The sequence below is a fragment of the Homarus americanus genome, unplaced genomic scaffold (assembly GCF_018991925.1).
Source record: "Homarus americanus isolate GMGI-L3 unplaced genomic scaffold, GMGI_Hamer_2.0 scaffold30858, whole genome shotgun sequence".
In the NCBI taxonomy this organism is placed as follows: domain Eukaryota; kingdom Metazoa; phylum Arthropoda; class Malacostraca; order Decapoda; family Nephropidae; genus Homarus; species Homarus americanus.
The window spans coordinates 1,078,838-1,092,229 of record NW_024737697.1 but is presented as its reverse complement, the minus strand read 5'-3'; the positions used below and the strand labels follow the sequence as shown (position 1 = coordinate 1,092,229).

At 35.3% G+C, this 13,392-nt stretch overlaps 1 protein-coding gene across 2 annotated transcripts; it reads right to left on the bottom strand.

The window, feature by feature from the left end:
* Positions 1-7,778: 7,778 nt before the first annotated feature.
* On the bottom strand, positions 7,779-12,501 carry LOC121873528. Of its 2 annotated transcripts, none has more exons than XM_042377131.1 (4): positions 12,002-12,501; positions 10,216-10,338; positions 8,587-8,765; positions 7,779-8,228 (listed from the first exon to the last, which is right to left on the bottom strand). In XM_042377131.1, the coding sequence occupies exons 1-4, from the start codon at positions 12,054-12,056 to the stop codon at positions 8,145-8,147; spliced, it is 441 nt and encodes a 146-aa protein (XP_042233065.1). In that variant the 5' UTR covers positions 12,057-12,501; the 3' UTR covers positions 7,779-8,144. The 2 variants fall into 2 exon arrangements, with proteins under 2 accessions (XP_042233065.1, XP_042233064.1); XM_042377130.1 differs by lacking the exon at positions 12,002-12,501 and adding an exon at positions 10,918-11,025.
* Positions 12,502-13,392: the final 891 nt, after the last annotated feature.

The window sequence follows — 13,392 nt, the reverse complement described above, 5'->3', positions numbered from 1 at the left end:
TCTTTTGTAAGGTGAAATACTTTAAGTACGAATTGTCAAATTGATTTACTCAGTTTACTCAACCATAGATGTTTTAATTGTGATACATAATTTACATTAGACCATTAAAACAAATTTAATGGAAGCTTTGCATATACTATACGTTCTGTACTGCACTGTACAGTACAGTATGTGCGTGTACAGTACAGTACAGGTATAAATATACAGGTTTACTTATCATTATTACTGTACTGGTAGTGCTTATGGTTAGCTATGCTAATGAGATGTTATTTGTAATGATACTGTAATTGGAAAATACTGCAATGTGTATGTAAAATAAATTGATTTATAGTATGTGCACTGTACCTGACAAAATTACAAAGTCGACTTTCTAAACCAATTACTCAACCATGGATGAGATACAACTGTAGGGCAATGATTTACTGGTTTACATAACACAGTTCCAGATTTTTGTGTGGTTTGTCTGTCACTTCATACAACCCAGATATCCTAATCAGTAGTACAGTATACAGTACTGTATTCATATTTTGTAGTTTTAAACTGCCATAGGCCTACAGTATATGACTCACCCATTTTGTGTTAGCTAGCAACAATAATTTTGGTTAATGTCAGGGAATTTCATTATTTACATGGTACATTATTTAAGATGTGCTGTAAGAACACAATACAGTACTGCAGTTATCTTCAAGAAATAGACAATATTCAGCTGCTAAAAATGAGAGATATGGCCAAGAAAAACAGAAATAGATGTTGAGAGAATGAGGGAGTCTGTGTTCCAATAAATTACTTAAACTTTAGGTGATTGGTTTGACAAAGAGATCACAAGTGAGATTTTGACCTGGAAGCTCAGTCATTGACCCATCAAAAAATATGATGGATTAAACTGATCCAACAGTAAAGAAAAAGAACAAGGTGGCAGATCATGGAGACTTGCCTGAGTCTGTAAGTATAGTACAAGTAAACCTCTATTTACGATGTCCCAATCTATGATAATTTATATTAACAATGCCGATGTAATAAGACCACTTCCCTATATGTGTTGTAAACAAACTCACATTAACGATATTCGTTGTCCCGCCAACTCACCAAGTCTGCATACGGAACGCATTACTCATTTCATTTGTCAGCTGAGACATCATCTTTGTGGCCTTCTGGTGAACTACAATCCAGCCATTGTTTCTTCTTGGTTACATGTGTGTAAGAAATGGAACTCAATGGTTATTGATAATTTTGTTTTTCACATATTTTTTTCGTTTTAACCTTACAGCAAGAAGATATCACCGAAGCTCATGTTGTGACTGAAAAGTGCTTTGGCTGTGTTGTGAACATGAGGTGAGCAGCAGCAACCGATATCATTACAGCTACTCCTCGACTGACGACCTACTCGACTTACGACCACCCGAACATACGACCGCCCGTTGTACCAAAAAAATTTCAAACTACGTATTTTCGAGTCCCACCATTAGTGACTGCGCTGTGTACTGACAAAATTTTCGCTTGTAATTCCATTTAAAATGGCTGGCATGCTTCAAAGTAACAGTTTTGTGGTACTGAGAAGAAAAAGAGACACCCATTTTAGAATTTCTATGTATTATCTTCGCATTTTCGACTTACGACCTGAATTTGGGTCCCTAACCCCGTCGTAAGTCAAGAAGCAGCTGTATTTTTGTTATCGGTGTTTTTTTCCTTACAGATACAGGAAATTACTGTTTCACAGTGTACTTTACTGTACTCAGTTTTACTAACTATGAGGTGTTTTCTCTGCTTTTGCTCTAACTGTAAAGTGTTTTAGTAACTGTGAGGTGCTTTTATGCTGACTGTGAAGTGCTTTAGTAACTGTGAGGTGCTTTTATACTGACTGTAAAGTGCTTTTGGAATGGTGAGGTGCTTTTATGCTGACTGTGAAATGCTTTAGTAACTGAAGTGCTCTTATGCTGACTGTGAAGTGCTTTAGGAACTGTGAGATGCTTTTATACTGACTGTGAAGTGCTTTAGTGACTGAGGTGCTTTCCCCCTGTTTTTGTGACAATGAATTGAGCAGTGTAATTTTGAAAATGTCTGGCAAACGTTTTGCTCACCATCTTTAAGGCCAAGACAAAGGCTACACCTCTGGTCCCCACTCTTCAGACTCCCCAAATTCTGTGTAGGACTCGGCTTGATATCTCCACTCCACCTTAAAGGTCCTCTTAGCATCGAAGGGGACATGTGATGATGACCAGACTTATTATGATGTCGTGAGTGTTGTTTAATTGTGTTGTAGTGCTAGTAGTATTTTCGGATTTTTTTTTTCAGTAGGAACCTCTCCCATTGAACCCCATGTTAAAATGAAAATTCAGTAAATATTCTTTTACTTTATTACAAAGCATTACTGTATACAAAACACATCAGCATGCAAGTTGGACCTCAATTCTTTTGCTCATGAGATTCTGATCTTACTAAGTACTTGGTCTTGTGGCAAGAAAGTGATCCTAACTTTTTTTTTTCAAATATCATTAAGTACAGTATTACATTACAAGTCACCTATACCTGTATAGTGCAGACACTAAAAACTTAATGTAAGGAATGAACTAAACTTTGAAATAGAATCGATGAATGTGTTTCAAACACAAATTCATATAATAACTAAGTAATATCCCGTTAGCTGGAATCTTAATCCCCAGAACTTTCCATTACCGGAGGAAAAAATTGAGCAATTCTTAGAAGAATCTCTGTTCCAGGCATTCAAATGAATTTCCAAGAGATTGCTTCATGCTCCAATGTGTAAATATGTGGGTGGACTAACTGCATGGGTAACTTAGGCTGTAGGGTCATACACTGTGATTGGCAACTACATTATCATGTTGACTGCAAGGGATGTCTGTGATTGGCTGATGCATCTCCCAGTCTATCTCCTGAAACCCTAGCATCATGATGTGCTTAGTTCATAGTCTGCTGCCATTGTACAATCTTATTCGCTCATTCTCTATTGTTTTCGCATATGTTATGCTGTACTGTACTGTACATTACTGTTCCAGGATACAATCAGTCAAGAATACAGTTAAAGCACTGTTAAGATTTAAAAATGATTACTGTACTGTACATTCAGTAAGTGAGAGAGTACTGTACAGTCGCTCCAAAAGGTATTATGATTTTGTGAGTCAATATGACAAGGATTTTGACAACCCTACCAAGACAACAGGTGCTGCAGTGTTCAATTTGAAATTCATAGGGCCCCTCCATAAAGATACCTTTTGGAGTGACTGTACATACAGTACTGTGCATAGCAGAATGGACAGTGTATGACTACTGTAGCCTAGTGTGTAGAGGGTGTGCACACATTATACAGCACATGTACAATGCCAAAAGCTACAGAAAAACCTGTGGCACCAAGCTGCCACAGTAGATGGTACAGGACAGAGCAGGCCATCCTGTATCATCATACCACCATTTGGCCTGCCTGCATCACAAGCTCAAGACAACAGCATCTGCTGGTGAGTACAGTACAGTATAGTGTATATAGTAGTATATTTTGTTTATTTACAATATATTGTACATGTACAGTAGTGTTTACATAAATAAGTACAGCTGTCTGACTATAGTTAAGCCTTTGTAACAACAGTGCCCCATGCCAGATGCATAGTTTAGAAACAAACATTCAGCAATGTCCGGAAAAATTCTGTAGATGTGTCATTTTTGGGGGGGATAACAGAATTCGTCTCAATATCCGCAAATCTCTCAGACCCGGAAATGCTCTGCAACAATTGTTCCAGCTATCGGGATACTGTATTCACATACTGTAGATAAAATGAATAGTAAATAATATTCAAACGAAACAAGACTGTGAAACCCATACTGAATTATACAACAAAAAAGATAGACATGCTTAGGATACAAAGATAGGGCTCTGTTACAATTCACCAGAGATGAGCACAGTTACAGCCCTTCATGGTGCTGTATCTTATTTGTTTACATTTATGGATTACAGGATGTCAATTCAATACAAAGAAACAGCTAACCATATAGTCTCAGCAAAGTCAAATAAAGGTGGTTCATTTCCCTTTTGCTGTGCCACATAGTCACTGAAAGAATGACTGACCCAAAGAAAACTTGCAATACTGTACAGTATTTGCAAGGGTCACACTAGATACAGTTACACCTTTCTCACCTTCAACCTAGGGATTGGACCTGGGATACAGGAGTGAGAGGATAGCTGAAATGGGATGGTCTGTGGTGGTGAGTGATCAGTTGACAAATAACCATGAGATTTTGGAGTTTATGCACCTGCCTTACAATGTATCTTAAACTGTACTGCACTTCATATATGGTATATTTGTACAATATTTCATATTTTGACCTAACTTTAAGTGTTTCTACTTGCAAATATTTTTTTTTTTTTGAGACATGACTGTGAGAATAACATGAAATTGTTTGAGAACAACTGTATCATCAAATTAGCCCAAAATATCAAATTGTGAATATTGTATCAAAATACAATAGTGAGGGTTCAGTGTATTGTTGAGTTCCACTTTTAATCATTTATTATAACTATCCATCCTTCAATTACGATCAGTCAACAAAAAAACACTTATTTGATAAAACATATGGAGTACAACTTCCATAAATTATACAATAAAACTGTAGAATTTACACTTTTAACATGTGCAAAGCATGCAGTACTGTACTTTCAAATAGCTGCTACTTGGTCAAGGTTAATAAAATTTAAATGTATTCACATACTGTACTGTATACTGTACACACATTTCACAATGTAATATTATAAGGTATATAAGATTTGATCATTATAATTTTTTTCATGCTCTTATTCAGTCACTCAACTTTTCTTTATAGATATGTTCTGCTGTGGTAGCCTGTGGCTGCACTAAGGTGTAATGATATCCATTTTGTTTCATACATCTCCATAGCAGAAGGTCCATATTTCATAACCACTCTGTGCCAGGCTCTCTGGTCATAAGCACACATGTCATGTAATATCTTGTAACAAAACATGTTGTGGCTACAGTTCAACGGATCATCCATTATATTTGTGTTTCAGTAATTTCATTAATTTTTCCTTTAATAAGGGAAAATTCTTTACAGATCCTTCAGATTATCCTTTGCACCCAATCATGTGCTCTGGTATCAAGTTAAGAAAATATATTTACATTAACATAGTTAACTTAAAAATTCCTCCCCTTCTGCCACTTATACACATATATATAATTTGCATACAGTTAACATTATAATACTTTAACCACTCTGATGCTCCAACATACCTGTGACACTGGAATGTGTACTCAAAACATTAACACACCCATCTTGTTCAATTTACACTCATATGCAAGTTGCATCCCATACTGGATGCATTACTGGAAATTATGTAATACATAAGACATCACTACTCACCCTAAATTCCTGGCCAGTTACATATATTTTATCCCTTATATCTTCTGTGATCCAGTTTTAGCTCTGCATGCAGTTCCCAAGGTTTATCAGGAAGTGTGTGTGTGTGTGTGTATGTTTTCAGGGGTCGATCTATGCTGCTTTCTGTGATAAGCCTGTTTTATTAGTACATTATTAATTATTTAGAATAAGTAAAAAAAAATTGTCTGTCTCAAACTTCTAGGCATATTATATAGGTCTCATTTTTTTTAATGAAAAGAACTCAGGAGATCTTTAACAAACATTATCCAAATTTAAGGTGGATCTCTGCTGTTTTCATGGCTCTTGTGCGGGAGATTCATTATGGTGTACAGTAGAAGTTAGTAAAAGATAGCAAACTTGATTGTCTTGTGCTTTATACAGTACTGTATTAGAGATTTTTTGATAATAATGATAGGCCGACACAAGAAATATGTTATTTATATAATTAAGTGAACTAGAGACTACAAATGTTCAAGGTGCCAAAGAGGTAAGCTAACTTAAACAGGTATGGGTATCCCTCGAGATATAAACGTTCGAGATATGAAAATTCGCTTATATAAATTTCCTAAATTGACACCACTATTTCGTGTTATGAAAGCTTTCCCCATTTATATGAATTTGGGTCCCAGCAAAAATTTAAATCGCACGCCCCAGGAAGTCAGCTGGGGCGGCCACATCCCGAAAGTGCTCTCCTTACCAGGCTGAGGTAGGAGTTATGTTATGGATATTTTTCAACTTGTAAAACTCTCATAATTCATATCTCCCAAATTCTAAATCACTCATAATTAAAAAAAAAATTGCTGTTAAGAAATATTATAAAAGTTCAAAATGTTATATGATATACAGTACAGATCTGTATATCTTACTGTATTACAATTTTCTTAATATTTGGAAACATTTCCGATTATGAGACATTTTTGAATACTGTATATGATGCACATGTCGCCATGGGATGCAACTCTCCTCCTCAGTGTAAACAAGTACTATACGTGTCACACATGTCAGTCACAGTCGGCTCACATTTGGTCAGTGGTGGAATGTTCATCGACAGACTTCCACACAAACTTTTTCCCACTTGTTTTTCCATCATTTCCAAGTGTTTGAGTCATTGTCTGATAGCATTGGATCAAGCATCTAAATCTGATACTGTACTCAGAAATTTTTAAATTTTGATTGGGCCAGATAAGGCAAAAGTACCGGGGGGGTCCCCTCATATTTTGTAAAATCTCATACATAATTCATAAGGGCTAGAGTCCCTATAATTTAGATTTACATGCTCACATAATCCTTCATACAAAATGTGCAAAAAATAATAATCATAAGGTTAAAAACAAAGGGATTATAAATATTTCTTCGTGTTCCACCGAGAGCCAGCAGGATGAGCTTGGAGTTATGTTATGATTATTTTTCAATCGTAGTTTCACTTAACTTTTTCTTTTTCAGGCTGTGATACCAAATATTTTACCCAATCAATCAATCTTTTTTTTTTGCTCAGTTAAATGCACACAATCCTACATACATAATGTACAATAAAAGTAAAAGAAATTACTATCAAAGTTTGTGAGAGCAGGGGAGGGAGCGTTGTAAATCCTACATACATAATGTACAATAAAAGTAAAAGAAATTACTATCTAAGTTTGTGAGAGCAGGGGAGGGAGCGTTGTGGGTCGGTAGTGGAGGCCAGGCTGGTTGTTATGGTGACGCTTGAGGGCAGCCACACATGAAGCAGCCAGCGTCTATGCAAATGGCGCCTGTATTCAACTTTGATTTAGCTTTTCCTTAATAGTTTTAGCTGCATATTTTCATCTAAATAGTATTTTATTAAGGTTTTATTAATGTATTAGGTAGTACATTTCAGTAATTGTATACTATTTATCGTTTCTTGTTTGTGAACCGATTTTTATTTTTTTTCGGGTATTTTGTCATTGGGGAATTAAACCCTCTTTTTCCCCCATGTTTTTGTATTCGAGATACGAAGTCGCAAACTATTGTTTTTTTTTTTTTTTTACCTAATCCATTCATAACTCAAGGGATACCTGTACTGCCTTTACATTTTTAATATTGCTGTTATTGTAATTCTGTACTGAAGCAAATATGAAGATGTATTGAATCAAATCACTTTGGGATTATTCCAAATTAAAATCTAATATGAAACCCTAAGTACAGAAGGTACCTTATTTAAATGCAGTACAGAACTGTACTACAGTATGTATATTTCTAAATACATACTGTATTACAAGCTGAAGAAAAGGAATGTTAAAGTCAGAAACACTTATTCTTGTATGTGGTTACTAATATATAATTTGTGTGATCTCAGGAATGACTAACTTATCAGACATATATTTCATGTGAGAAAGGTGAGAATTAAGAATGACATATTAGAATATTTAGATTATTTTTTTTTTTTTTTTAATCGACTTGGAAAAAAATGGGGTTGATCATAACCAGGAAACAAACAAATCTACTTGGCCTCATCAAGAGTGTAGTAAAAACATATGTTTGAAATATTGTATGTTTATAGAGCAAAGACTGTGAGAAACATGTATATAACAAGTGACCATTAGCAATTTAATTCTATTGTCAACATCACAACTCTGGACGGAAATGGTTGTTCATCAAGTTTTCCTGAACTAAATTTTCTCCATTATTAGTATAAAAAATATAATTTGTATCATCATAATACACTATATTAGTGTACAGGTGTGGTGAATTCCCTGGATTAATAAGGCAACAGGAGATGTGCCTTATGTAAACTGGGGAATAATAGCTGTCAGCGCACCAGCCACTAATATCAAAATCATGTTGCAGTTCACTGAAGATGAGCCCAACTGTAAATAAACACAAAAGACATTTGTTCAATCTAATAGCAATGATACACAATCATTTAATAACATCTTAAATTCTATCTAATTAATGTCTTTACTCCTCTCTTATTTTTTTGTAAGGCACATAATGGTACTACAGTATAACCTCAAAGGAAGTGTAGAAAGTGCCAGTAACGGGATAAGACAACAAGTAGAGAATTTCAACTGTTCTGTACGTATATTGTAGTTCCATGGCCTTTCTAATGTAATATACATTACAATCATAACTTTATTTCAAAACTAGGAGTCTGCCAAATTTCTACAGTATCTCAATCCGACTTAAAGAGATAGGAATTTTTAAAAGAAAAAATTCTGTACATACTGTGATAAAATAGTTGCAGCGGTCCCCCTTACAACACTCTGCACAGGTCCAATCCTTCCACCAAATTCGTAGACAGTTGGGCATGTACTTGGTTATGCTTTCAACACATTCCTCTCTTGTGGCACACCTCTTGCTTATGTAGTGTTGCATCGGGGCACCAATTTGCCAGTATGGTGTGCCTGTATAAGTCCAACAGTAACATGAGGTTTTTAAAGCCTTTGGGGACATCTAAAGGATATATATATATAATATATATATAATATATATATATATATATATATATATATATATATATATATATATAAATAAATTGCCATACTGTACCAAGACTGATTTTCCATGACAAATTAAAAAGGAAACTGGTCGTTTAGGCTGTCAAGGCCTATACAATGGCCTAAACGTCAAACGGCCAGAGTGACCTGTGCACACATACCGTAATAATATAGGGTAATAATAATAATAATGGTAATATTATTAATTATTATAAAATATTGAAATTGTGTATGTCATTGCAGTCAACTGTGTGTGACTATACAGCTTAATTAACAAATGTGGTTCCCTTCCCGCTGAAATTCATGACATGAAAACAAAGAGTTGGGGGTACAGGGTTACACCAATCACCAACCAGAGGGGGCCAAACACATGGAGTGTATTTAACGTGTAGAAACATTAAAAGGGTGGCCTGTTCAATTTCTGGGACCAATAGCAAGTGCACATGGCCTCAAATTGGCCCCCAAATGGTCAGATTTAAAACATTTTCCAGGGAGGCTTACAGTGCCCAACCTCCCAGATGGGTGGGCTCACTATGTTCCCCCGCCCCCCCCCCCCACTTTGATTTTCCTGGATCTGCCCCTCTTAAAGTGTACAGTCTTTTAGTATTTTTTCTTTTAATTCACAATGTAGAATAACCCGACCAATAATTTAGTTAAATAAATTTTAAAATTCTTTTGTGGTTATGATAAATTTCTTTACTTTAATTTGTGTATACTGTACTGTAATTCGTTTATGCAAGACAATAACTACCAGTATTACTTAGTACTTACAGCATTATGTTTCAGCCTAAACATTCCTGTGGCCTATTACTGAGAGGTCAAGTTGATTACCGTGCCTCATTAGTTATCATTAATGCAGATCTGGATATTAGTAGAAGTAAAACAGCCTTACAAATGGTGATACAAAGATTTTATGCTTTTATGGACTTACAGTATTTACTTCAGCCAAAGTCCTACATCAATATAAAAAATAAATCTGCAGTCAATTAGTACAGTTGTTATATACTAGAGTAATTTTTTTAATAACCGTTACAATATCTATGTTACACAAGCTTGTTAAATTATAGCGGAACATTGTCCAAAGTCACCCTAGTTTGTGGTACTGTACATTGTATAAATCATTACACAAATGTGACAAATTACAGCCACTCTGATTGATAAATGAATACAGATATGTTTTGAGATTAATTCAAGATTAATTTCTAATTTTTCTACAACCAGATAATGATTTTGTTTCTAAAATAATCCGATGTAGCCCAGACACCAGATAAACTGGATAAGTGCCAGCAGCCGGTAAAAAAAAAATGCCTTCTACCTTACTGTGCTGCAGGGTGCCCCATTCCTTCATGATACTCACTTCCCCATTTAATTTCTGAGAGGCAGTAATCTTCACCAAAGTTGCACGACTCCACTGTTTTGGCGCACTTTCCTGTGTTCTCCTCTTGGTTTTTGCACACATAACATTTCTGACCCAACACTCCTGCAATCATCAAAATAAAATAAAAATAAAAACAATACCTGTATAAGATTTTGGGTAAAAATAGTAGAAACTTTATTTCTTTTTATGCATTCCTACTTCTTAAAACTGAGCAGTTTCTATACAAAAAATTACCACAATTAAGAGTGATGACCTATTCCACGACCAATAACGGTAAACGTAGAGCAAACAGCACCCGGACATGTTTATATATTTCGTTCGTAATTTCCTCTTTTTTTGGGGGATACTGAGTAATAAAATCAAAATGACAAGATAGTAGTGTTTTGTTTTTCTTTTCTTTTTAGCCTATCCATCAACCATAAATTACTTGCTATGGACAAGGCATCAGAGAAGAGGGAAATAGCGGGGTAAAAATAGGTTCTGTGCATTATTGTTTCGATACTCTTACTTAGTATCATCCAAAAATTTGATGCAATTCCAGAGTCTTTCTGGTGCTTAAGTTTTATTAGGTTCTAGTAAATGTCGCTTCTTTTAAAAAACTTAGTAAAATGATAAGAACATTGTGGAAAATATGAACAAAATCAAACAACTTCTGGTGGTAGAGGTGTTCTCTTACATTACCTTTTCTTCGACAGTATTTTCTCCTAGATTGGTTCATAAGAAAATAAGGAGTCTGCAATAGGCCGGTTGGCCTGTGCATGTCAGCTCCTGCCGAGTTACTACCACTCTCTTTCGTCCATGAATCTATCTAGCCTCCTTTTAAAACTCTCCAGCATTCCAACATTTACTACAAAGTTGCAAAGCTTGTTCCACTCGTCTACCACCCTATTTGTGAACCAGTTCCTTCCTATCTCCCTCCTAAACCTAAACTTATCCAACTTAAATCCATTGCTACGAGTCCTATCCTGCTCGGATATTATAAGAACTTCATCTATATCTCCTTTATTGATTCCTTTCACCCACTTAAATATTTCTATCACATCTCCCCGCACTCTTCGTCCTTCTAGGGAATGCAAGTTTAGTTTCTTTAATTTATCTTCAAATGGAAGTTTCCAAGTCCCGGAATCATTTTCGTTCATAACTCTATAATCTATTGCCCAGCAATGACTACCTGCACTACCCACCATTAGATATCAAAATGAGAACACAAGGAAAATATATGAATTTATTTCGGCAGTGGATATTATGCCGTGACTGGTAAGTTCCTAACAATATTTTACTGTGATCGAGCTCTGACTGGCTAATCGTCCATTACAGACAAATCACACGAGAACTATATTTGACCGTGACTGGCAGCATTTGGCACTTATTTTGCCATGAGTCAATTGTTGTGTAGCTGTAAACATCCCTAACCATATTTCTGTTGTACATGGAAACGATAAAATTGCAAATTACAGCAACCTAACCTAACCTAACCAAACCTAACTTCTGTGGTTGCTGTTTACTGCAACATTACCACATTTACTTGAACCTAATAAAACCTGACCTAACCAACCAAAGAAACCTACTTAACCTTACCTAACTTCCTAGAAAGTACTTAGCCAATCAGAATGCACTCACGGTAAACTAGCATTAGTAGGAACTTAGCCAGTCACAGCAAAATATCCACTACAAATATTTTTGCTTAATGCTCGACTGTGTTTTTGAAAAACCTTAAAGTTAACGTTTATCCAGATAATAACAAACAGGTAATAAACAACAATACCTGAGGTAAATAACACAAGTAACAGGTAATTTACTATGTGTGTTGTCGCCATCATTTACAGTACGAGTTTTCAAGTTCCTTGGAATAGGGACAATTTTGGCTTCACCTCCACACTGCTAGTTATCTTCTACCGTCCTTAACATGGACCACATCACCCTCACTGATAATTATTAATACACACTAATCTTTTAAATATAATTCAAAAATAATAATAAGAGTGGGTGGTACGTGATACACCATAAACAACTTGAACTGAATGTTTATGTTGTTCCTTGCCAGCCACCACCACCTGGCTCACTACTCCGCTAGATATACAGCATCTCAGAAATTCATTCCTTTTTCAGCCAGTAAAATCTTCATAATTAGTCTCCTTTGGTTCTATCCACGGATAAATAGATAGAAAATCGTCGTACAAGTTCACGTCAATAGATTAGCACGTCCATGGAAAGTGCTGGTATATTATTCAATGGTTACAGTATGAAGGTGTTCAGGCTAAAAGATTCAGTTACAAGGTTATTCCCACAAAGGCCCGTCATTTATTCTCTTTTTGACTTGAAATGCTTAAGATATGTTATTTTAAGAATAAGATAAGTATGCTTTAATTAATATCTTATACATCTTAATTAAATTATCTTACTCATGCTAGTTTTCAGAAAAAAATATTGCAAGTATATAACACTTATTAAAAATCAGAGCAAATTCTGATAACTTCTTTGATTTTTAGAAGGTATTCATTTAAGTAACACCTACAGCTAGGAAATGAGCTGCGGCCCTGCCATATTGCCTTAACCTACAGACAGTTGGGGTTATTGTGAGAGAAAAATCCGTTTTTTTTTTAGTTTAACAAATTTATTGACAGCTTGGAGTACAGTTTGCCTATTCTGTGTAATTCAGTCAGGTCTTGACACTGAGGGTGGTATCACTTCTCACTGCCACACAGGACAGAGGTTCATACACAAAGGAATAAATCATATTCATTAACATTATATATAGGTCAGATTCATGTGGGTTGATGTCGCTGTTCACTGCCACGCAGGACAGAGGTTCATACACAAAGGAATAAATCATATTCATTAACAGCATATATGGGTTAGTCATTTGTTTGAGGTGAGTTTAAGACTTAAAGATGGTATTTACTATTTAAAAGATTCTATATTCCAAATCCAATTTTCGTCAAGAACAGACCCTTATACATATAGACATCTGTGATATAAACGAAAATAAAAAGGAAGTGTAGTATGTCAATGTTATCAGCATATATATTTGTCAAGTATCATAAATACTCTTTACAGAATGTCATAGAAGGTGGCAGAACGACGGAGAAAACACGATTCTGTAAGTAGATAGTGATGTTCGCTGATGGAAATGTTCGCTCTTGTTCGGTGCTACTT